This window comes from Falco punctatus (genome assembly GCF_963210335.1).
Source record: "Falco punctatus genome assembly, chromosome: 4".
NCBI classification, from domain to species: Eukaryota; Metazoa; Chordata; class Aves; order Falconiformes; family Falconidae; genus Falco; species Falco punctatus.
Genome location: NC_137583.1, coordinates 97,450,782 through 97,475,344, shown reverse-complemented (window position 1 = coordinate 97,475,344; position 24,563 = coordinate 97,450,782). Strand labels below are relative to the sequence as shown.

At 35.3% G+C, this 24,563-nt stretch overlaps 1 protein-coding gene across 1 annotated transcript in view; it reads left to right on the top strand.

Moving 5' to 3' along the window:
- Positions 1 to 24,044, top strand: part of KIF15 (kinesin family member 15) — a 39,018-nt gene extending 14,974 nt beyond the window's left edge. Inside the window, 24 exon segments of the mRNA XM_080386059.1 lie at positions 176 to 385; positions 1,480 to 1,657; positions 2,076 to 2,217; positions 4,480 to 4,621; positions 4,957 to 5,154; positions 6,049 to 6,156; positions 6,980 to 7,085; positions 7,627 to 7,792; positions 9,178 to 9,328; positions 10,312 to 10,397; positions 10,812 to 10,887; positions 11,160 to 11,246; positions 12,193 to 12,297; positions 13,129 to 13,251; positions 14,678 to 14,824; positions 15,812 to 15,916; positions 16,208 to 16,372; positions 16,819 to 16,925; positions 20,114 to 20,186; positions 20,741 to 20,778; positions 22,409 to 22,574; positions 23,025 to 23,156; positions 23,442 to 23,497; positions 23,499 to 24,044. Of these exon segments, the coding sequence (XP_080242185.1) occupies positions 176 to 385; positions 1,480 to 1,657; positions 2,076 to 2,217; positions 4,480 to 4,621; positions 4,957 to 5,154; positions 6,049 to 6,156; positions 6,980 to 7,085; positions 7,627 to 7,792; positions 9,178 to 9,328; positions 10,312 to 10,397; positions 10,812 to 10,887; positions 11,160 to 11,246; positions 12,193 to 12,297; positions 13,129 to 13,251; positions 14,678 to 14,824; positions 15,812 to 15,916; positions 16,208 to 16,372; positions 16,819 to 16,925; positions 20,114 to 20,186; positions 20,741 to 20,778; positions 22,409 to 22,574; positions 23,025 to 23,156; positions 23,442 to 23,497; positions 23,499 to 23,523 (2,892 nt within the window). The 3' untranslated portion in view covers positions 23,524 to 24,044.
- The last annotated feature ends 519 nt before the right edge of the window (positions 24,045 to 24,563 follow it).

The following is a 24,563-nucleotide window of genomic DNA, read 5'->3' as shown; positions in this document are numbered from 1 at the left end:
GTATAAGCTGTTGCTCGCTACAGATCTGCAAATGATAGTCTCTGTATTCACAGAATTACTGTCAACTAAGTTTTGCATGACTCGTCTGTGTATGCATATGTCTGTGATGTGTACCTTAAGAATTAATCTAGTGTAACCAGTATTTTACCACAAATCTATATATGTGCTTTCTAAGAACTTACTAGAAAAAATTGCTCAACTAGAAGATCTGTGTGCCAAGAAGGAGAAATTTATTCAGTCCAATAAAATGATAGTTAAATTCCGTGAAGACCACATTGTTCGCTTGGAGAGATTACATAAAGAGGCTGGTGGAAGTTTGTTGCCAAAAGAGCAAGATGATCTCCTCCATGAACTGAGGGAGGAATTGCAGACACTCAGAGAACAGGCAAGTCTTTGGTTTTTAATTTCTAGAAAAATTTTCCTTTGTGACAATAGCTCATATAATGGAGTTCTGTGCTATGTAGATACAGGCTTTTTAAGATGGGCAGGAAAGAAGAGGATTGGTGGTGGGTTCCTTTATAGAAACATCTCAAAGGCATGGAGGTTTTTCCTATGGAAGGCACAATGGGTGGGTTTAGAGCTTGTGAGTTTGCAAAGAAAAAAGGCTAGTAAGGGTGATGTCATGGTAGGAGCTTGCTGCAGCCACCTGATCTGGGTTAAGTAGAGGACTAAGTCTCCTTTAAGCAACTTGAGGAAGTCTCCAAATCACAAATCCACATTCTTATGGTAGACTTTAGCCTCTATGACCTCTCTTGAAAGGGAAAGACAGCAGGATGCAAGCAATACAGCAAGTTTCTGAAGAATAATAATATGGATGATAGATGGGCCTGTCAGGGGTGGTACAGTCCTGGAGCTGTTTGAGGAAGACAAGTAGCAAAGTATGTACCTAAGGCTTCAGGAGAGGAGGTTTCAGGTTATTAGGTATCTGGCAGGTGTGGTATCATTTGTGGGGCAGTTTTGAAGAAACTCAAAGAGCATCTCAAGAGAGAAGGCAGATTCTTTAAAAAGTTTCCTCCAAGCACAAGTAGGAAAAAGGAATAGATGTACTGGAAGACCAGCTTGAATCTGTAGCTTATGACTGAGCTCCAAAGTGAAGGTGGGGAGGGAAAACGTACAGAAGTCAGGACAATCATTAAAGGACTATAGAAACATTACTATGGCATGCAGGGACAGTGTTAGGAAAGCTAAAACTCAGTGTTGAAACTGAAAAGCGATGTCAAGAGCAGCAAGAAAAGCTTCTACTGCTTTATTACTGGTAAAAGAGTAAACACATAAAATCACTGTTGGTTTTTTTTTGAGAGCAGAAGGGAGTAACAAAGTTAACAAAAAAAATTGGGGCAGTTTTAACCACTGTACAGAATACCTTTTTTTTCCTCTTTCATTACAATTTAATGCTTATTAAAGAGTAGAGCAACAGCTAGATATGTATAGTGCTGTCTGGAATATAAAACCTGTTGAATAAAATACTGCTTATCACAGATGGAACAACACCCACGAATTGCAAAGTATGCCATGGAGAACCATAACCTCAGAAAGGAGAATAAAAAACTTCGTTCTTTACAGTCAGTTAAAAAAGCTCAAGAAATTGATGCTCAGACCATTGCAGAACTAGAACGAGCTTTTTTGGAAGCTTCAGCCTCAGAGAAAAATACTGGAGGTACAAATATGCTAATGTTTTTTAGCTAAATATTTCTGTTATGCAGCATAGCATTGAAAATGTGGTCTGTCTTGATGTATTTTTGCTTTCTTCAAAGTGGTACCTGAAGACTGATAAAACAGATTTACTCATTTTATTCACATTGGCCTTCAAGCAAATACAGTAATAGGGAATTTGGATTCTTGTTGATTTTGTGAACGCCATCCATAACCTCATTTTGTTGTCCTTAGTTGTTATGAAGACTGCCATAATTTTAACTATCCTACTGGTTTTCATGTGGACTGTTGCTAATACCCATTTTCTTCAATCTCAGTTACTGCTGTACTGTCCAAAAGCCTACAACTGCTTTCATTTTAGTAAAACGTAGAATATTTGAGCTACTCTGTCTGATTTTAGAGTGTTTATGTTTGTTCTTTAGGTCATCATTTATATTCCAGTACCATATCAGTGGAAGGCAACTCGCTGGCATCTGTTGAAAGGCTGAAAGCACGCCTGCTACAGACTCAAAGTGAACTGGCAAGTTCAAAACAAGAATATGAAGAATTTAAAGAGCTAACAAAGTGAGACAAAACAGCATAGAAATGTCTTTAATAAAATGTCTTTAAATAATTACTTATATTGATTTTTAAAAGTTAGTCTCAGATGCTGAATGTAAGTCGAATTATGTTCTTTGCAAGAAAGAGAGGAGGGCCAGGTCAAGAAAAATGGTGTGTAAGCAGCATATGTTCCTGCTGAATTATGTTACTCCCAGATGAGGAGACAACCATGATGCAGCCTCCAGCATGTCTGCACTGTTGCAGATTTCTTTGTCTTTCTGAAAACTCTTTTTATGCTAAGATGCAAAACAATGCTTCACAACATGCAGGAGATGGACATACTCTGGAATTCTGATAGGCACCCGTTTAACGGGACAGGGAGAGTTTGGCTTAGTTTCCATGTTGAGAGAGTATTTCTCAGTAACTGAAATATTAGAAATGGAAGCAGTGACAAGAACTAAGAATTGATGGGTTTTGGGTGGGTATTTTGGGGTTTGTTTAGGGCAACAGTAGTTTTTAATATAATCCCTTTAAGATTGCAGTATGTAATAAATGTAGAATGCAAGCTCGCCAGAAAACTTTGGCTAACCTGTTGGTTAATTTTTTGTCTCCAGAGATTTTTAAGGTGGCAATAATATCTCTATCTTGAGACTTGTTACTGGAACAGAGATTTAATTCAAATTGGAGCAAAGACACGGTGTCAGTAGTTCATTCATTCTATTTGCTTTGGCATCTAAACATGGGATACAGGTTTACTTTGTCCTTACTAATGTAGCAAAGAATTTATTGTCATTGTTCTCCTTGAGGGCAGCACAAGATAATGTGAAAGGCCTGACTAATACCCTCAGTGTATATAAATTCATACATGAGTAATACATGGCTTACCTCGGTCAACCTCATTTCTGAAAATTTCAGGTCATGTTACTGGAAATAAAAGAAAAATAATTGCATTTCCAGCAAACACAATGTAAAGCTGGAAGGCAAAAGGGACCTGATTTTTTTTTATTATATTTATTTTTAACTTGTAACTAACACTGTTGCTTTTTATAGATTTCAGTGAATATAGAATGTAAATCTAGAAGCATTGAGCACAAGATAGTTCCATTGCCTACCCACTACTTTATTTTTCACAAAGTAGCTTTGTAATGTCCTATTTGCTCATTCAGGCAATTGTACGAATCTGTAGTTTTATTCTTGGATTTCTGTGTAGCAGATCCTATTAACTTTATAAATGTGACAATCTACTGAGTTTATCAATTCAGCAGTCCATCTATTGTTCTATATCATTAGTTACAGTGGCTTATTTATATCTGCATATGACTTCATTTTCCTGCCCATTCAGTGTACTCCTATTTTACGTATTCCATGTTTTGTGCATGTCTTGCTTTACTATCATTACTGACATTTTCTTAAGTAGAGCGCGCTCAAACAGAAGTGTGGTTTTAAGCCTCTGGATTTCACTAAAATATAAACTTGTTCCCAGTTTCAGAGTAACTGGATGCTTAATTTTAAATGCAAGTGTAACTATATGCTGTAATGGAATAAGTAGAGTAAAACCTAACAATTTCATAGAATCTAGGTATGCTAATTTTTCTGTTGTCTGACAGCAGTCAGAACTGTCCCAGAAGTTTTGTTTCAGATGCTAAATTAAAAACATGAGGGAAAGTGATAGCATTAAACTGCCAAAAGATGAAACTTGTTTCCTTTTGTCTGTAAACTTTGACCCTACAATTATGTCAGTAAGGTTAACTATCACAGTAACAGCATATAGCTCTGCAAAATGCCTAATGAAAACTATTACTAAATTTCAGCTCAACTGTGGGATTTCAGTTAAAGTACTCTTAGAGGACAAAATAATCTTAAGAGCACTACAAAAAAAAAAATCTTTAAAGGGTTTTCTGTAATTCTGGCAAGCCGAAGTTAAGACTTAACATACAACGATAACTTCTAAAAGCTTAAACCCATATTGGTATGGGTGATATCACTTTCTCATAAAAGGAATTGCAGAGCTCTCAGCTTATTTCTTACCCTGTAATGGATTTTTTTCTGACACGTTTACTTATCCATCTGCTCGCTTCATTATGCAAGCACAAATAAGCTTCTTAGCTTTTTAATTTTTTTAATTTTTTTTTTTACTTTTTAATATGGCAGTGGTGGCTTTCCTCTTAAAATAATGTATTCCAGTGTTTGGGCAGGAGTTCAGCTTCAGTTTGCTCATTGGCAATACTGTAGCTTATTCTTCCTGATGGAGTGATTTTGACAGTTAAAAAAATACTTTCTAAACAGGAAAAAGCATATGGAACTGGAATCAGAGCTTCAATCCCTTCGGAAAGCAAACCAACGTCTTGAAAACATTCTGGAGGCAACCAAAGCACACAAGCGCCAGGAAGTCTCTCAGTTACATAAGCTACATAGAGAAACTCTTAAGGTATGAGAATAAGGTTATCTATAAACCACACGTACTCACTCCTGAGTTGTGTGAGAACATAGACTTTCATTTGTATAATTCCTTAACCTGACCAGTGTTTTGGTCTGTAATCCATATATGATAAACCAGATACATTGCTTTTTTGTTCTGAAATACTTACATAATGATTGCTACTGTAATCAGATGACAAATCTGAAAAAAGTGTAGTGGTTTAGAACTCACTACTTTGAGCACTTTATTTCATTATTCTGCTTATAGAACTATGAAATACGATAACAAAGTCTTGATTTCATTTTACAGTTAAAATAAAGACTGCTTTGTGATCTCTATAACAGAACATAACCACTCCAACAAAAGCTTACCAGCTAAGATCTCGCCTAGTGCCGCGAATAAGCTCAGAAATCTTAGATTATCATTCTGAAGATATTCAGTGTTCTGAAGAGGTGATGGATGGCATTTTGAAAGAGCCAGTTCCCCCACAGCTGAATGAACAAGCATATGAGGCCATCACTGAGGAGCTCAAAGTCACACAGGTGAATGTTCTGGATAAAAACTAAAATGTATATGTAACTTCAGAATAAAGCGGGTTTTGGCATGAAATAATTCCCCCTCACCAACTATATTTTAATTTGCATGGGAAACTGAAGTAGCTGATGAATAGTTAAGGCTTCGCTAAACAGTTTTCTAATTATACATTTTAACATAAGAGGATTTACAATGAAAATACTTAAATAGATTTAAGAGTGGAATATCGTTAGTAGTTTAAGATGGACAGGATATTTACTTTTACTGTTTTAACCTGATAACTTGTCTCTGAGGAAGCTTCTTTATAAGTTTCTGGTAACAACATTTGGAACAATACCCAGACTTGGTACCTAATACTGTATTATTTGAAGAAACATGCCAAATAATGCTTATCCACCATTATACCTTAATTGTCTTGTATCTTTCCTAATGAGCAGGGAAGATCTTCCGTCATTTAGAAGAGTGCTATGGTTATCTAAACCACTGTCTCGAAGCTGGAACTAACTTCAGCGCATATAAAATCCTGGCACAACAGCCAAAACCCTTCTTTGATGCTTACCATAGCGCAGAGATCCTATAAAGAATTTAGCTAGTGTATATTTTGAAAAACTTTTTAAAGCCTTATTTCTCCAAAATAAACATGTGTCTGAAAACTAAGTGTTTATTGCATTCAGTCCTTGTATTTCTTGATGATTTTCTTGCGTTCTGGCAGTTTAGCAATAGGAGAAATCAGCTGTTAAGGTAGCAGTTTATTTTTGGGTGTTCTATTTCTGTTGGTTCAGGTTGTTTAAGTATAAAAATGTCAACTATTTTTTTTTTTTTTTTAATATGCACAGACTGCCATATAGCATGTGAGAATAACTTGAAGATGTGTGCTCTGATTTTTGTCTGTTGTGTCACAGGAGCAACTGAGAACAATGCAAACGAAGCTGGATGAAGAGGAAAGCAAGAATATAAAACTCCAGCAGCATATTAATAAACTGGAGCATCATTCTGCACAAATACAGGAGGTGAGAGAACAATGTAACACAGCAAGATATATATGTGAAGGTGGTATCTACCATGCCACACTACTGTGTCATCCAGTGAGGTCTGTGTTACTGCGTTTTGACTTAGGAAAACTTCCACAGCATTGTAGCTTAGGGCTGTGCAGGAAGACGAGGACTTAGAATTGTAGAATAGTTTCAGCTGGAAGGGACCTTTAACGGTCATGTAGTCCAACCCCCCTGCAGTGAGCAAGGAAGATCCATTTAACATAACACCACAGGTTTGCAGTTTTTGTTTGTGTTTTAAATGTTGTGATTCTGAGCCTGCTTGATCTTAAATATAAGCAAATAAACTTTTAAGATGTCTGTTCTTGCTTTTGACCAACTTCATGATTTCTGGAAAACAGCAACAATCACAAGGAAATTTAAACTTTGTAATGCTGAAAATACTGCTCGTTTCAGTTGGAACTGAACTGAAATGTCCTTACTCTAACAAATATTTACAAGTCTTCCTTAATCACTAGGTTTGATGCAACATAGAAAAGAAATCAGACCTTTATTCTTCCCAGATCAGTCTCATTTCTGGTAGCTCTGTTCTAAAGTAGATCTCGGCTCCTAAGCTGTGGGTTGCTTTTAAATGCAATTTTTGGATAAAGGAATGTCTTCAGTTATGACAAAAAAAATTTTTCTTGGACTTCTAGGGCTTTTAAATTCACCAAATATTGAATTTAAAGAAAAATGCATCTTGTATTAATACTCAGTTGGTGAAATTCTCTCCTACATTGTTACAAATCTGTGACTAAGCCAATCCTATGTTTACTTCAATTTAAAAACTTTCCTTCTCAAGCTGCTTACATCTGAAAGGAATGACTGGAGTAAAGAGCACCTGGAGCTGCTTGAACAGATAAAATCACTTGAAAAACAACTTCAAGACAGTCAAAGCAAGACTGATAGTAAGTCTGTGTAACGCTGAAGTTCCCTGTGAAGTTTTGAGTTGTCTTAACATTTTTAATCAACAATAGCACATGCTGAGTAACTACTGGGTTTGTTAGTTGTACTGATTTCACTTTTTAAAATTGTTTTTTAAAGAAAAAAAATCCCTAATGCTTGCAGAACAGCTTTTCCCTGCCTGGTCTTGCACAGTGTACAATATTTAAAACTGTTCTCTCTTCACTCTGAATTTGAAGGGAGTACAGGATACAGTATTTAAAAGAAAATATTAACTAAAAATAAAGGGGAAATCCTCTATTGATCTATGGAAATGCAGTGGTATTGTCTGGAATGTTTTTGATTCTGCCGGTTCTCTTTAGTTCTTAGTGTCTTATTGACCTTTTCCATTTACAAATCCTTTTTGTGTGTGTGACCTTCAAGGTAAATTCCACTGATAAAGTCAAGTTTTGTGAGACTTTCCCAGGACATTCTGTAGCATTACATGTCCTGTATCTAGCACAGTTTTCCAAATAACGTGTAAAATATTTGTTTGGGTTTTGACAGTATTGAAAAGTGAAGTCTATGACTTGCGCATTGTCCTTCAGTCTGCAGACAAGGAGCTGTCTGCTGTAAAATTGGAGTATAGTGCCTTTAGGGAAAAGCAAGAGAAAGAAATGAGTCAGCTTTCTGGTAGACATATGGATGTACAGTTCCAGCTGGACAGTGTCAGGTATGTTGGTGGCTTGGTGAAATGCCTTAACCTCCCTTCTGGATGCATCCAGAGACTTATCTCTCCTCTGAATGTGAACTTTTACATTTTACATCTCTTATTTGAAGTTATTTTGTGTTTTTTCCTTCACTTCTTTTTTTTCCTCAATTCTTTCCATGCCTGTTTCAGAGCCATGAGGGGGAACACCGTGAAACTGCCAGAAAGAAAATAAAATGAGACTTCCTTAATTTTGGTTTGCTAGAGCGTTTTCCCATTAAGTAGGATATACCTATACACTTACTGATCTTGAAAAGTGAAGTGAATGAAGAGGCATAGTTTGCTTGGCGTTTGTAGTTTTTGGTTGGGTTTTTTGTTGGGTTTTGTTTGTGGCTTTTGTAATAGAGTCTTAAAAATTAACTGTTACTTCCCCATTTGGTCACATGAAGCAGGTGACATAATGATGCTGCTCTAAAAATACAAGCACAAAGAAACTATAAAAGTAATCTGAAGTTTGACTAGTGAAGCTTGAAAAGGTCACTACATTGTAGGCAATAATTGCCATTATTACTGGGAGATGAAAATCATTGAGGCTTTTAATCATTAGTGTGATTTAGTTATGTTGGGAGGTGGTGGCGGTAGTGTTTGTTTTGTTGGGCTTTGGTTTTGTGTGTGGGTTTTGTTTAATTTTTTTCTTTTTCCTGGAAACCTTAACTACATTATTGCATTACCGTAGGTCACGTCTTAGCTGAACTCATTTTTGAGTGATGCATTGTGATACTGAGAACCTGGAATTGAAATTAAATGTTGTGATTTCATTAATGCCTTCTGTGTTAGCAGAAGGACTGACTATTTGGAGGGTATTCTTTCTATAGGCTCTCCATTAATAATATGATTCATAACACTTGTTTAGCAACTCTTTACCCCTTTTGCTTTTCACTTCAAATGAAATAAATTTTCAGGGCAGCAACTTAGAAGGAAATAACCCAGACTTGCCCAGAGTAGAGATTTTTATGAGGTGAATAACCTAGATCTCAACTAAACAGATATAGGTACTGAGGATCATTCTAGCAGTCTTTTGTCCAATAACTGGCTAAATTTTTTTTTTAAAAAAATATAAACAATATCAAGATACAGTGCAATTTCTATAGCATTTTGTAAGAAGTAAATTATTTCTAGGGATCAGAAAGAATACTCTGCCTTCTCTGCCAATGCCACCTAAATTTTCTGTATCTTTCATAAACTTGGGGTTTCTGAGCTTAAAGTTATTTGTCAGTCACTTCTTTCTAAAATAACTGTACTCTGCATATTATCTTAAGATAGTAAAATACAATTGATCTGGAGTATTTTTATTATGAAACAAACACTTAATGTTGTGGGTGGTTTTGGTTTTTTGTTTTTTTATAAAGGCTAGAACATGAAAAGATTCTTGAAGAAAAAGCAAGCCTGCAGGATGACTATGACAATTTGCAGGAAGTAGCTAAGTTTGAGACAGATCAACTGAAGCAGCAACTTGAGGACAGAAAACAAGAAGAAGAAGCACTGAAAACTGAGCTTTGTGTAAGACACTCAAGGCTTTGAAAGGGCTTTATTATACAATTACTCATGTAATCAGATTGTTTAATTCCTGTGACTGTACCATTGCTAGTAGATTCCACAGTAATAGGTTTCCTGGTGATTTCATTTGGAAGACATAGCAAGAATATTTTTTAAAAATTGGTGCAAGATTCTTGCAGCTACAGGCTACAAGAAATATCCAGTAGCATGGTGAAGTAGTATGTTTTTAGGCTGAAGAAATTGCTTTGGAAATGTTGAGGGAGATGAGTTAATTAGTAGATGCATAAAGAAACTGCTTTGGAAAAGAATCCTAACATCAAAACACTGGTGACCTTTCATCTCTGTATTAGCTTACTTATTCTATCTTTACATAGTAGTTTCTTAAAAAATTTGGTAGTGGATGTGATCTTGTTAAAATGATCTATGGCTTTTTGAGGTGGATCACTGTCCTGCAATTTAGTTGATGCTGTCCTTGAAAGCCTGTCAGACTGCAGTGACTGCAAAACAGCAGTAAGTTTGCTTAAGGGCTTCTGCAAATGATTTTGCCTGCTGTTCTGCAGTGTACAGTGCCTGCTCAGGAATTTTGCTGTAAGTTTTCCTTTTCAGTGTTTAAAGGAATACTGACAGATTGAAAATTATTATTTTAAATTCCTTATAATCTAATATCTTGAACTGCTGGGTAGAATTTGAAAAATCCCCCCAAATTAATCTACAGCTGAAAATTCTAATTTCTCCCTTCAAAGCCTTGGATATTGAGGAACATTATAGCTATATGAAATTATTATCAATGGCAGATGAAAAGAGCAGATTGCTTAATTTTTTATCTTGTCCAGGACAAAGCTGAAGATCTTTGTTTCCATTTAAGGTTTTGTGAGGCTTTTATTTAATCATCTTAAGAGTCTGGTTAGATTTTTATTTTGGTTGAAACTATTCTAAAAGGCCTTATATTGTAAATTGTTATAACAAAGTGTATTTTGATATTCTAGACCCTTTTGAAACTCATGAAAACACAAAAAGAACATATTGAAAAACTAACGCTACAATTACAAGAACACAAAGAAAACAATTCAAAGTGAGTTTTAATTAGTGGTGGGGTGTATTTTCATCTGACTTCATTAGTTTTGTCCTGTGCTAGGCTTTGTATTCAGATGGGGATCCTGTTCGTAAAGGTGTTTTTCCCCAGCTGGGTGGAGATAATTACATAATGGGTTTTTTTATTTTATCCAGCTTAAAACAACGCTTCATTTTAATGCATGACTAATTTCAATATAACTATCGTTTGTCATGTCAAAGATAAAGTTCCACTACCGATAGCTGTGTATGGCTAGTAACTAAATTATTGTTCTTTTATTATAGCACTGAGAAAGTGACACTTAATTTTGGGTTTGGTTTTTTTTTTTTAAGTGCAAATCCGAATAATGACTTGATTCTTGTTAAAGCTCTATATTCTGATTATATTTCTCACTAGAAATGTTTTGTTCTCCAGGGAGCTCTTGAAAGTAGTTGAAAAAGCACAGGTGGAGAAACCGTCCTCTGAAATGGTGACACAGTGTGAGCAGCAGGTACAACAGCAGAGCTGAGTGTCTAAATCACATGTTCATGGATTTCCTTGTGCATGAATAGCATTTTTTTTTTTTTCTGGTGAACTGACTGTGCTGTTGATTTAACAGCAAAATAAATGTAGAGTTCTCAAGTTTCAGGTTGTTTTGTTAAGCTACTGCTTTATTTTTCTGGTAAGGTAAACAGCTTAGATCCTTCCAATTTTTTCATGTGCTTTACAAAATATACTTCACAGGTAATTAAGTCTGTCCTTCACAATTACTATTTCTTCTAGGAAGCAAAACTGCGTAAGTTGGAACGGGAGCTGGCTGCTGCTGAAGAGATGATTGTTTCTTTGAAGAAGACAAATGATACAGATAAGGTTTGGGCTTATTTCTGTCACTGATACCCAGTTTGGCAGGTAACAGTGTTCTGTAGTAGAGTTGAAAGCCCAGAGCCTTTCTGTGATACTTAATTCTGTGCTTCTAAGCAATCCTGCTGTGTATGTAGGTGAAATAAACCCTACCTCTTACTGGCATGGAGTTTGCAGGGTGGTAGGAAAGTGGTATGCATTCAGAGAAAATGCAAGATAGATGAAGGTTAAAAAAAAAAAATCAAGCTAAAGTTGTCTACTGGACAAAACATTCAATGCATAAATGATGCATAATTCTCCTGATGATTAATATGGCCTTCCAATCAGTGCCATTTTGTAATAGGCTAATGGAAAAGTGAGAAAGGTGAGATGTAAGAATGTGACTGTGGGTATCTTCGTTAATAAAAATCGAAGCACTTTTACATGAAAAGACTATTCCAGTGTTTTGAATGCTTAAATACCAAAAGTTCCCATAGTACAAGCATTTATGCTTTGTATAAAACAGGCATAAGAAATCACATAGTCTGTTTACTATCCAGCATGAGGCAGTAAGTCTTGCTTTTGCCATGCTAAACCAAAAATTTGTCATGTATAAGGTCAGAAGAATCTGGTATTGTCAGTGCAGCAGTATTTCTTGAACATGTCTTCCTCCATTGCAAACAAATAAAACCTTAAATTATAGTACTTCTGTTCTCCTATTAGAAACCAATTACAGCCTGAGACCAAATCAGAGGGCTAGTCTTCTCTTCTAATGAACACATTACATAAGTGCCTAGAACAACAGCCAACAATTTAACAATGAATTTCCTGTTACTCCCTTACATGTGCATATTGAGGCCTCATTGTCAAATGATTGTTTGAAATCTGGGACTGACAGATTGCACACAAGAGGAAGTCCAGTAACAAAATATATATAAATATATATTTTATCAGTATTAACTTTTTTATGTTGCAGGAAGTTGTAACTGACCTGATGAGACAGATCCAGGAGCTGAGGTCTTTGATTAATCATAAAACTGAGTCCATAGATGGCCTGACAAGAGAGCTCAAGGATATAAATGTATGTTCTGTCATTTTGAAGGACATGGTATAGTTCTGCAAAAGTGGAAGGCAATGACATGTCTTATCGTGGGTCTCTAACAGCATAACTTGCTGTAGTGTTTTAGGAGGGAACTTCTTTGTGTTGACATGTTGAAATCTTCTGAACATTTTATGCCTAAGGCTGTCTTGAAAACTGAACTCTCTCCACATAGTGGGTAAAGAGCAGTGTCTCTAAAGGGACCTATTCACATCCTGTAAAGTACACTCAGCTGACAGTTACATTTAGTTTTTCTCAGAAACCGGCAATTTAGACCTTAACAATGGAACCTGAATTGTAAATTTTTGAGGGAGTGAATTTTTGTGTCTGGTATCATTATGTTCTAAATCTGAAAACAAGTATAAAGAACTAGAACTGTTTGAATAACTATGAATAAATATAATGCATCTTCTTTATTAAAATAGGCCTGGTTTTCAAACTGATAAGAGAAACCCACAGAACGCTTTAGAGAATATGTATGTATGAACTATGAATTGAAAAGGTCCTACAGAAAAAATGTTGATGAGACAGATTTCTACATATGGTTATCTTTTTTTAATAACTGTTTGAGTGGTTAATATGTATTATGGTGGCTAATGCATAAAATTAATTATTTTTCTATTGTTCTGACAACTCATTTCTAATAACATTGTTTGTACAATTTAGTAAATATGGTATATCATTCTGACTTCAGTCATTGACAGAGATTTTAAATGTCTGTAGTTATAAGATTTGTGATGTACATTTGTATTGTTTGCTAACTTTCTTTGATAATGTGTTTTCCTAAAATCTAAAACTTAATGCTTTATGTAGTGCAAGTATAATCATGCTTTGGCTGCAAAAGAAGAAAGCAAACAAATCATAGAGGATCAGGAAAAGAAGATTGAAGAACTGAGGGAAGCCTTGGAGAGAAGACAAATAGCTGATAACATTGAGGTAAAAACATTGTTGAGCGAATAATAATGTACCGACATTAGACTGATTGGATTTGGTTCTGCTTAAAATATTTTAACCTTGTTTTAGTTCAAACTATAGCCAGTTAAGCTGTCTTTAAAGAAATTTTTCATGAGACACCTGACATTCTGTTAAATTATCACATTACTTGACATAAATACTTTATAAGCTATGTCATAAAAACCCATGCTAACAGCCTTGTTTAATTTTGTTAAGGCCACTAAGGAATCACCAGCTGAATTTAATGGCAGCATTAGATGATGCAGCTGAGAAATTAAAATAGGTAGAAGAATATATTATGTTTAACATTATTTCTTCACTTACTGCTACTATATTCAGTAACATAATTTCTTTACTGATAATTTTAACATAAAAGCTCCACCTGCTGGAAACAGATTTAAGATCTGTGGGTTTGCTTTTTAAGATGGTATCTTTTTTTTTTAACTTTAGTGTTGCTGCTTTCACCATTATTTTTGTACATGTTCATCAGTCAAAACACCCAGCCTCTCATTACAAATAATTTCTACATGTTCATTTGTCATATTAGATATCCTTAGTCCAATCATATAGCACCAATGAAGTCTTCCAGAGTAGTGCTTGCTTCTCAAAACCCATCCTTAAATAATTTCCACTATGTCGAGTAAACAGACTGTCTTCATTAATAATCATCTCTAAATTTCACGTTCTGGAACCCAAAACTGAGTCACCTGCCAAATGAATCACTTTGATTTACTTTTTTTTTAAACTGAAGTACCAATTCTTACTATAGTGTTCTCCTTGGATGTATCTGACTCCTGATAAAATCAGGGTTTCTCCTCTTCAGCTTTTTACATGACTTATTAATTTCCTTCACGCTTTCTTGACTGGACAAGAACAACTAATCCAAGGTGGCACTTAAAATACTAAGTACTGTCTCTCTCCTCCTAGGTTAACACACCTTGTGTAGGTATGTTATCCCATCTATCAGATAGGGTGGGAGTCTAGATCCTAGAATAAATCCAGAGGTATCTAAAGAATAGCGGTGCACGAAAAAAACTAATCAGTAACTCTGCATGGATTAAAATCTATACATTCTTTTCTGGTTTCTTATTTAAAGAATTGTATCTCTTTTTAAGTATATGTTGTACTTCAAAACAGTGGTTGATTTCCAAGTATCTCCCACAAGTATTTGGGAGATATTTGTGGGAAAGTCCTCATTTTTGTTCTGCAGTCGAGACAATGATTGTGGAAAACATGCTAAAATAAGAAATTTATAGATCAGTGCTACAATTCATGGTGAAAAAGTAGAGGAAAAAGGGAGATACTTGTAGCTGTTAACAGTCTTGGCAACAATGACAAAACATCTTGAAACAACTGCTTTAGAGTAATAACTTTAACCCTTCTTTACTCATCCAATGACTTAAACTAGAGAGACCTTCTGTGTGAAGACTTGCATCATACCACTGATCAGCTGGCAAGACTGACAGAGGCCTCGAAGAAACATGATTCATTGCTTCAGTGTGCGCAGGAAGACATAACAAAGAAAGACACTCTAATCCAGGAACTCAAGGAACAGGTAAAATACAGAAATTCTTCTGATAAGAAACTCCTTGGGAAGGAGTTGTGATTAATTGTAACTTCTGGAAAAGGTTTTGTAATATTAGAGCATCTTGTACGCAGTACTCTTGGTGAAGAGTAGTGCTTCTTTCTGTAAAAGCCAAGTAGTAGTTCAAAAGCTTCTGAAAAAAGGCTAGATAACTTTTAAATGCTTTGGAAATGGTGTCTAGAGATCATGAAAGTGTTTACTCTGAAAGCAGAGTAAAATTTTCAGTACCTATGATGACAGAGCAGCCTGAGGTTATAAGCAGCGTAACCTTGGGGATTACCTTTCCCTCTGCTTAAGACTTGACCATAAACAATATCATTGTAATGGTGATAACTACTGAGCTCTATAAATTATGCAGCCTGAGAGTGATTTGGAGCTTTTGCAGACCAAATAGCTATGTTAGACCTAAAATTCTGACAAGGGTTTAGGTGTCACAACTGTTAGTGCTAAGTAATATGCTTGTGTTGGCAAAAACTCTAGTAAGGGTAAGTTATTTCAGAATGAAAAGTTCTTTTGTCATGTTAGCACATTCTCTTTGAGGGAACTGATTAGATCTATACCAGTAAAATCTTTGTATCAAATCATGTTTTGACCAGTAATGTTTGCCAACAAAGTTGGCAATATTTTTTCTGTGCTAGCAAGCCCTTTGAAAGGTAGATTGTCTTAGCAAGGCAGAAAAATCAAATACTAACAAAGAGGAACAAAATTCAGATTAACTACGCCATATACAGCATATGGTGTATATACACTTTCAAAAAATGCTTGTTACATGCAACTATTGAATGATTAGCTGTTATTAGGGAAATACAGAAAAAAGTTATGAACAGGAAGTCTAAGGTAAACTCAAATAACTTGTGGTGTACTTAAGCTTGCTCAAAATAGTAAAGAAAGCAGCAGCCAGATTTCTGTTTTGTGTATATTACAAGCTAATTTAATTCTAATTGGGGATTTTAATAGTTGGACAAAATGACAGAAGAACTGGAGAAGAGGAAGAATGAATATGGAATAAAAATGAAGCAAATAGATTGCCTTGTAGACTCATCTTCAGTAACATTTCCTCAGGTATGGTATCTGGTGTTTGAGAAACATTTCCATTGTAAAGACTGTTAAAACTAATTGAAAAGGATTAGTAAACTTCACAGCCTGGCTTCAGGCTGGGACCAGAAACGGCAATGTATTGAGAATGGTCAAATCCCAGTCACCTTGTTTGTAAATTAAATGTAGCATTGATGATTTTTCTGCCAGAAATTTATTAACATATGTATTCAATTAAGTATTAAAGCATATAACCAATACATAGGGGAAACAGTCTTCACTAATAGTTTGTGGGATTTGTTTCTTTTAACTTGCCAGTGTCCAAGAACTCCCCCTGGTTTTGATGTGAATTTGGCAAAGCTCTTGGAAACTCATGAGCAAGAAATAGCTGATCGGAGGGCTTCTGCAATAAATCTGGAGCACCTTGTACATGAACTGAATGAAGAACGAAGAGCTAAAAATGATGAAATCCTAAGACTGAAGGTACTATGAGTTAATCCCTACAGGCAAATTGTAAGCTTAAAATAAGACTGAATACAGAATTCAGATTTTTTGAGCTTAGCTTAGTAGTCTGTCCATTAAAGCAGGAAAGCAGTTCTTGGTCTTCTCTTTACCTAGGCTGGTAACAAATGGTGACAACTTGCTTGAGATATCCATGTATCTCATTTTTCCAAGGACTGAGTTCTTTCATGTTCATGAATACAAATGGTAACATCGTTTTTGCTGATGAAACTGTTCTGCCTTACTGTAAATCAAGTTTGTAATGAAACTGTAAAGGAAAAGGTAATGCAGATCTTTGCCAGAGAACTGTGCTTGTTTTCTGATACAGTTTTGTCTTCTATTTTACTCAAAACCATGTTCAAGTGGAAATGAAAACAGGAATTGCAATTTGGTCTTCAAATAAAATGTTTCAAATTTCCCTTGCTTAGGAACAATTAAATGAGTTGGAAAACTTGCGTCTGGAAATGCAGATATTGGTGGAGAACAACAGGAATTTACAGAGCCTTGTAGAAGTTCAGAGACTAAGCAAGAACAGGTAAAGTAAAATAAGAAGAACCTGTCTTAACATGAAGCAATTGAGTAAGATCAATTTACGGGTGTTTTAAATACAATCTTATGTATTGCTCATATAATTAGAGATTGACTCAGCCTTTTCTATGAAAATTATTTACTGGCTTGTAAACTTCATTGCCTTTAAATCACAAATTCCTAAATAGAACAAAGTTTTATAAAGGAAATGGAAATAGAATGCAAAATCATTACATGCACAGCTATTTCTGTGTAATATATATTACCATATCACTTCTGCATTTATGGATTCAGTAGACAGGAAATATACAAATTAATTAAACACAAGGTTTAACATAGAAATAAATTGAATCAGTTATCAATCTTGTGTTTTTGAGAATAAGGAATGAACTTCCTCTGAAAAGATGGTACGCTGCTATATACCTCAGACAAGATATCCTGAAATTTGGTTCAAACTGTAGTCTGTAAATCTTTGGTTTGGCCAGGTTTTTGTGGCTTACCTTTTTTGTTTTGTTTTTTTTTCCCTTTGGTTTTGATTTTGTAAAGAATTAAATAATCTGCTGGTTTAAATCTTGTGAAAAGGAATCTTAACTGGCAGCAAATATATCTGTTGCTATTTAATGACAATTTTTAAGGAGCAATTTAGTAAACTAACTTAATGGTAGGTAGGAGTGATAAAAGAATTACTTACTTTAAAGAAAAAGAGGGGGGGAAATATGTAAATATCTACAGTGGAAAAACAAGAAAATTTGAAGAACAGGATGTTAGTTGATCCTTACAAACAGTTAACAAAACGTGGCCTTGGGATAAGGAATAGACACCATAAATATGTCAAGCTGGGACACAAGATGAGCTCAAGAAGAAAAAAAAATGGTTAATAAGACTAAACATAAAATTATGGAACTATGTGTGAAATGCCCTAATAATTACCATACTAAAAGATCTACCCTCTAGCAAAGCAAGCCCCTTCCCCACAGAACATACCTGGTGAAAAAAACTGTACCCTTAAACGGAGACAAGGCTTGTAAGAACAAATGAAAATTAAGTGACTAAACACAATTGTAAACAGTTGTTCAAAGTATATAAAAAGTTTTACTATGTGTTAAAAGGTGTGCTAGCTTTGTGGGTTACAGCCTAGCACCCATCAATGCACAGACATTCAATAAACAAGTATCTTGACTCTGTGTGCGGATCAGCTCTTGCTGATTATGCTCAAACCCAGTTTGAGATAACAGGAGTATAATGTTTTTTTGCCTGTTAAATGTATAAAGAAATATTTTCCAAAACTTTAATCTCTATTCGAGAAGTATCAGCATTGTCAGTTTTAAAACTGACTTTCTGGTAAGATTTAACATAAAAGACCACTATTAAATTTGCAAAATTAAGTATTCTGATTAGAAGATGCTGTAATTGCAGGTATCAATGCAACTCTAATTTGTCCTTGCATTCATACGTATTATACAGTAATCTTCAATTATGAAGGGATTCATTGTGCAAAACATTCTGTGCACAAGGTGGGCAGATCAGATGGCGTATTGAATGATGATATTGTCTCTAGGGCCTTCTGCTTAGTTTGCAACAGACGTTTTTTTCAATTGTGTGTTGTCAATTGGAAATGGGAATCACAGAAGAAGTGGTTACCTTGCCATGGGAAACTGTATTTTGTGTCTGTTTTTCATGCAGTTAATGGACTAGGTTACTTGGATCCAGGTTTTCACAGAAAAGCATTACTTTTATGTTCCTTACTTGTATTCCCAGCTTGGAACCTTGGGATATAATTTGGATATGCATTAACAATTCTTGGCTGCTGTTGATAGGAGTTCTGGTTTGAATAGACGGAAGGCTAATACTGTATTGCATGCTCTCTAAAAAATCAGGTTTAAATATCTCAGGTGGCAATATTCACAGGAGACATTTGCCTCGTACATTATGGGAGCAGATGACAGCAGCATCAGGTAGTAATTATCTTTTGTGTGGTCCAGTGCTAGAGAGTGAGATGACTTGGTCACTGGTGTCACGTGTGATAAGATAATGAGATGTGACAGACTATGGACTGCATTGGAGAATGTTTGAGAATACAAAATGAGACCAAGTGCCTGCTCTCTTACTATTAAGCGTTGGGGCTGGGAAGAGCAAGCTGTACAGGAAAGGTCAGCCTTCACCTCTGTAACACTAAGCTGGAGCAGGCTTAGTTCACTGCTTTGGAGCTAGTGTATAGGCTGACCAGTACTAGAATTTGAAAGGCTCAAGCATAACCAATGATTCTAAACCTGGAGGTTTCAGAGTTCATGTAAGTATTTACTGAGAATAAGTAAAACAGTGTGTTGCAGTTTGTCCAACAACTTAAAAGCTAGATGGATTTGGGTGGCTTTTGGAAGTGGGTGGTACCAAAATTTAACAAGGAAAATACATTATTTTTATCTTGGTTCTCAGAAGTTGTTAGACTTTTTAAGCTGGCACTTAATTAACATTAACAAAAAACCACCTGCACATATACACATTACTCTTTCAGGCTGAGGCTATTCATACCAGATACCTAGCTAGGGTAATTTTATTTTTTGTATGTTGACAAAGATTTTGAGTTGCTGAAAACACTGATCTTTTTTTGCAATTTTTGCAAATTTTTTTGCAAAAATTTCCATCAAATTGCAAAAACTGTTAATGAATGAAGTTCTTCCCTTATGGCACATGACAGGAATGAGTTGGACCCAATGGTGTGTTGATTTGGGGGTTATCTTAATCTTATGGTGTTTGCTTCTAGTCAATGTCAAGTTTATTAAAAACTAACAAAACTAAAAGTTTCCAACCTTTTACCTTCTCAACTTGGCAAGACCACTGAGCAATGATTTTGTAGGAGGGAGGTGCTTTTGACAGTCTATATGCACAACAAACATCATGAATTAATAAAACATTTATCTCTGTCCCAAAGCTGTCTACCGTACAGTTGCATAGTTATTGCATTTTTAATTGTTTTCATTAAAACATCATTTCTCTATAGCTGAACAAAGGAAAACTTGGTGTTCTTGGAATATAAACATTGCAACCCTTCTAGAGTTGTTTCATGATGTTCAGTATTCAGAGTACGAACATGTGTCAAGGTAGCTACATACATTTACTGGCTTAATCTGGATAAGATGTTTTTACAACTGGTTTCCTCAGTTTGTGAGAAGCTTTCCTCATTCTTGGATTTCCTAGTGATCAGAAACATCCTGACGTTCAGTCCCTTAAAGAGAAAGAGGAGGAGATTGCTCAAGAACGACTTGCCAAGGTATATTACCCTTCTCATGTCAGTTGCTATCTCCCTGCTGTGAACTATTAACATGTTCTCTGCTATTTCATGGCAGTGAAACAAACGCTGACTTCTAGTGAATTCTAACAGATGCAGCCTGATACTTACAAGGTTTCCATCTCTAACACCAATAAACTGGGTGTCAGATTGCACAATAAGCAAAACCAGATTCAAATCACTAAATCAGACTGTTCTCCACAGAGCTGGAAAGTGAGGTTTGTGTCACTGCTCTGCCAAAGGCAAGTTAATGTTGCAGTGGAGGTTGCCATGAATCTCCCAGACAAAAGAATCCCCTCTTAGAGCTGTGCTGTGCATGAATGGGCAGCTGTGGGTCCCTTGTGTGGGCATGAAATTGGAAATACATGCATATAGCAAAGAGATGCCCTTATAGGGAATATTAGAGATGCGAGTTACTAGGCAGTAGGATGGTTTTGGTAGGATCTGGAATGAGATACATAGTATCAGTTAAGTACCCGTAATTTTAGATGTATACAATATATTAAACATTAAGACTTTTTTTTTAACTCTTACAGAATAAAGCATTGGAGGAGATGCTGAAAATCAAAGCAGAGTAAGTTTAAATATTGTTCATTGAACTGGAGATTTGTATTAAACTCATTAATACCAGAAAGGCATACTTGAGCAATAGAAGCCCAAGATCTGAAAGTATAAAAGTTTTAATCTGGAAATATTTACACTTCTGCAAGACACATTGAGTTCTTACTCTTTCTCATCAGTAGGTGGTAGTAGCACCTATTACTACATTTTCTAAAAGGGCAGCATTGTATGAGGACAATACTCTGAAATAGGTGGTACCATAGAAAAACTTAAATTGAAGGTACATTTTGAATTTGAGTTATTTTCTATGCAGTGAATTCTAAGCATGTTCCTTTTCAAATTAAATTGTTTAAAGTTATAAAATATTTACAATATTAATTAAAAAATTATCAGTATTTCAATCTCATTCTTTGCTTGCTTTATGCTATCTTAAATTTTTGTGCTTCTGCTTGAATAATGAAAACTGTTTATTATTAGAGGATTCCTAGATTGTGTTTGCACTATTGTGCAAGTGGTCCTCAAAATTCAAGTGTTCTGCACCTTGGATGGATAGTAATAAAGAAATAAAACACTGAATTAGTAGATAAAAATTAGTTTGAAGATGCTGCTCCTGCTATTCTTTTCCTAATCTGTACTGCTTTGCTTCAGAGTTCATAGTGGCTGAATCTCCCAGTATTTGAGTTATCTAATATATGTAAATAAGGATGAAAATAGTTTTTATGCACTCAGTCACTTCAAAAGTAATTTATATTAAGATTTCCAGAAATCTTAATCCCAGTCCTGATTAGGGGTTATCTTGCTATTTGATGCATTGGTTTTTCATACCTGTCTGGTCTCTGAAATACGCTTTATAAGTGCTACAAGGTCTCATACAAATAAATAATGTACAAAGAAAAAGATTCTTTTGTCATCAAGAAAATGTCTTGACAAATGCAGCAAATGAATACTGTTTTCATATAGTAGGTCTTAAACACCAGGCTTCAGTGAAACAAAACTGATGACAAGGAGTATTTTAATTTATACAATATTTGAATAGACATGCAAAATAACTAAAGTTCATATAATCAATAGACAGGCTGCTAAGTTTGATGGCATGGTTTAATATTCTGTGAGCCTGACAGATGTCTCATCTGCTGAAAATGTTTTAATTCTGTCTGAAGAGGTAGTCCTTCTGTTACCACACCAAATGAGCTCAGACCATCTCCGAGCTGCTCAGAGATGTTTCTGAGCAACAAGGCTATTGGGGGGGGAAAAGCCAAACAAGCAATTTAGGGGAAACTTGAAGAGCAGCAGAGTTCATCTGACAAATGTATGTGCCTTAGATATGAATTACTTGTAAGTGTTCTTGTAGGTGAAGCTTCTATTCTCTTTCATGAGTGGAGTTGTACGTCCTGGATTGGGAACAGCGTACTTCCCCAAAAGAAAAGCAACTCTAGAACACTGCCTAGTTAATTTGCAAACACAAGGGCTGTGAAGCAGAATGGAATTTTTCCTCCTCTTAGCACTGAGTTCTAGGGAAAATACATAGTCTCAAAGGGATACTTTCAAAGGAGTCTGCCTCCATGTCCAAGACTTGCTTAGTAATTCAGTTGTATGCCTCTTATGTTGTTTTTTAATATTTTATGATTCTTTTATATTGGCAGATTAGAAGAGACCAAAAATATGCTCAAAATCAAAGAGAATACTTGTCTTGAAATTACTCTGGAGATGGAACGAACAAGAGCCTTGGAGCTCAAAGCATTTCATGAAAAAGAAGAAATTAGATCAAAACTGGAGGAAATGTATGAAGAGAGAGACAGAACTGAAAAGGTTATATATGTATAATTTTTTGTCTTTATAGTAAAATCTTACTATATCTACAGATTAGCAGAGGTAGAGCTGTTGCTAATTGGACAATATTCTGAATTAATTAGCAATCAAAGACTCTCTCTGAAAATGTTTAGTCTTGCAGTTTAGTTGTAATGCTGTTTCCTGCATTAGTGGAACTCTTGGTATGGAAATCACTGTTGCAATTCATAATACAAATCAAATGGTGCCCCCCCCCCCCCCAGAAGGGAGCTAATGTACCGAAGGAGATCTAAGACAAATACCTATTCCCTGAATGAACCAGTTCTTGCATCATGTGTTACTGAATGAACTGATTCTTGCATCATGTGTTACAACAAATTTAAAGCATGCTCATAGTACTAAAGAAGCTGTTTCCTCTGAAAAGAGGAGAGGCTACAGTTAAGAGGTACACACTGTATTTATTAATTACAGGAAATGGACTTGCTGAGGAAGCAAGTTGACTCTCTTGCTGAGGAGAACGGGAAATTACTTGGTCATCAAAACCTAAACCAGAAGATTCATTATCTTGTGAAACTGAAGAAAGATTACGCTAAACTTACTGAGGTAAGTGGCAGAGTAGAATACAGGTCAAGTATGGCCTGACATAGAAGAGAGCTAAGCTTTGAGCATGAAAACTAAAATTCTTGCTCTTCTGTTGGACCTCCTGATTTTATGCAGCTGTGTAGGTCATGGCTGGTCTGTCTCCTCACAGGCCCCAGACAAGGATCACCCCATTTAACTTAAGTCCACAGTGTATAAAACACTTGACAAGCGTAGATACCACTTATTTAGAAATATGAAAGACGTTAGTATCACTTCTTTAATACACCTATGTTCTCTGTTTTACAGGAGACTGAAAAACTTCGAGTTGAAAATGCTTTTTTGAAAGAATCAAAAAAGTGTGAAATGTAGACATCATGATCAGCTATAATGACACAAACAAAACTGCAGAGCCATATTTTATAAGTCTACAGAATAAGCAAAAGCCAGCTGACTTTGGCTGTGGTCCCAGAATAATCAAGTATTTTAGTTCCTGGATTTTTTGCTAGTAATAACTCTTAATGAAAAATTTCATTCCAGCTACGTGGGTAACTTTCAGTGACACATTAACACCTTCCTATATAATTTTTTGAAAAACTGATTTTTTGTATAGGTACTAGAAGATACTTCCTTGAAACTTTCATACCTTGCCAAGAAAAAGCTTTCTCCCTGCGAACACACCTGAATCTTTGTTTTCCGTTCTGCTTTTATTCAGGTTCCTACCTTTTATGAAATGCTATGTTTTCCATCAAAGTAGAACTTTTAAAAATAGAATTTTTTTGTAGGCTTTACTTTGGTTTGGGTTTTGTGAGTTTTTTTTGCTAAACATATGGTGTTTTTACTGGGTTACTTGAACAAAACTTCAATATGAAATTATATTTAATAAAGCATGAATGTGAATTTAGTAATAGACTTGTAAATAGTACTATAAACATCTTTTGGCTTTACATTCTTTTCTTTCTCTATTTAAAATAAAAATGCTTTTTAAACCTTTTTTCCTCCAATATAAACCTATAGAAATTTTCTATATCAGAACTGTAGGAAATTCTAAGTATTTTGCAACCAGTTTCTCATCAAACAAGTTAAAAATGTTAAGGAACTAGATCTGAAAATATGCAGAATGTTTAGGTGTATAACATAAATTCATGTAATTGCATATAACATTTATTGGAAAAGAACTTAATGTTTTGTGTTTTGCTAGCAAAAGTTTTATGTACTAGAATCAAATAGTTGTGTGTTTAGCTGCTTTTTTTTTTTTCTTTTTACTGTCTGTAATCCTATCATTCCATTTATGGCTACTTGATACAGTACTGGTTTTGCCTACAAGGGATGGGGCAAAAGGGAAGGAAGAGAAAGATGTGTCAAGCAAAGAGCAGAACACCTGGTGAGTTCCTGCATTTGGCTGAGGGGAAGAGGAATTTCCCCTAGCTT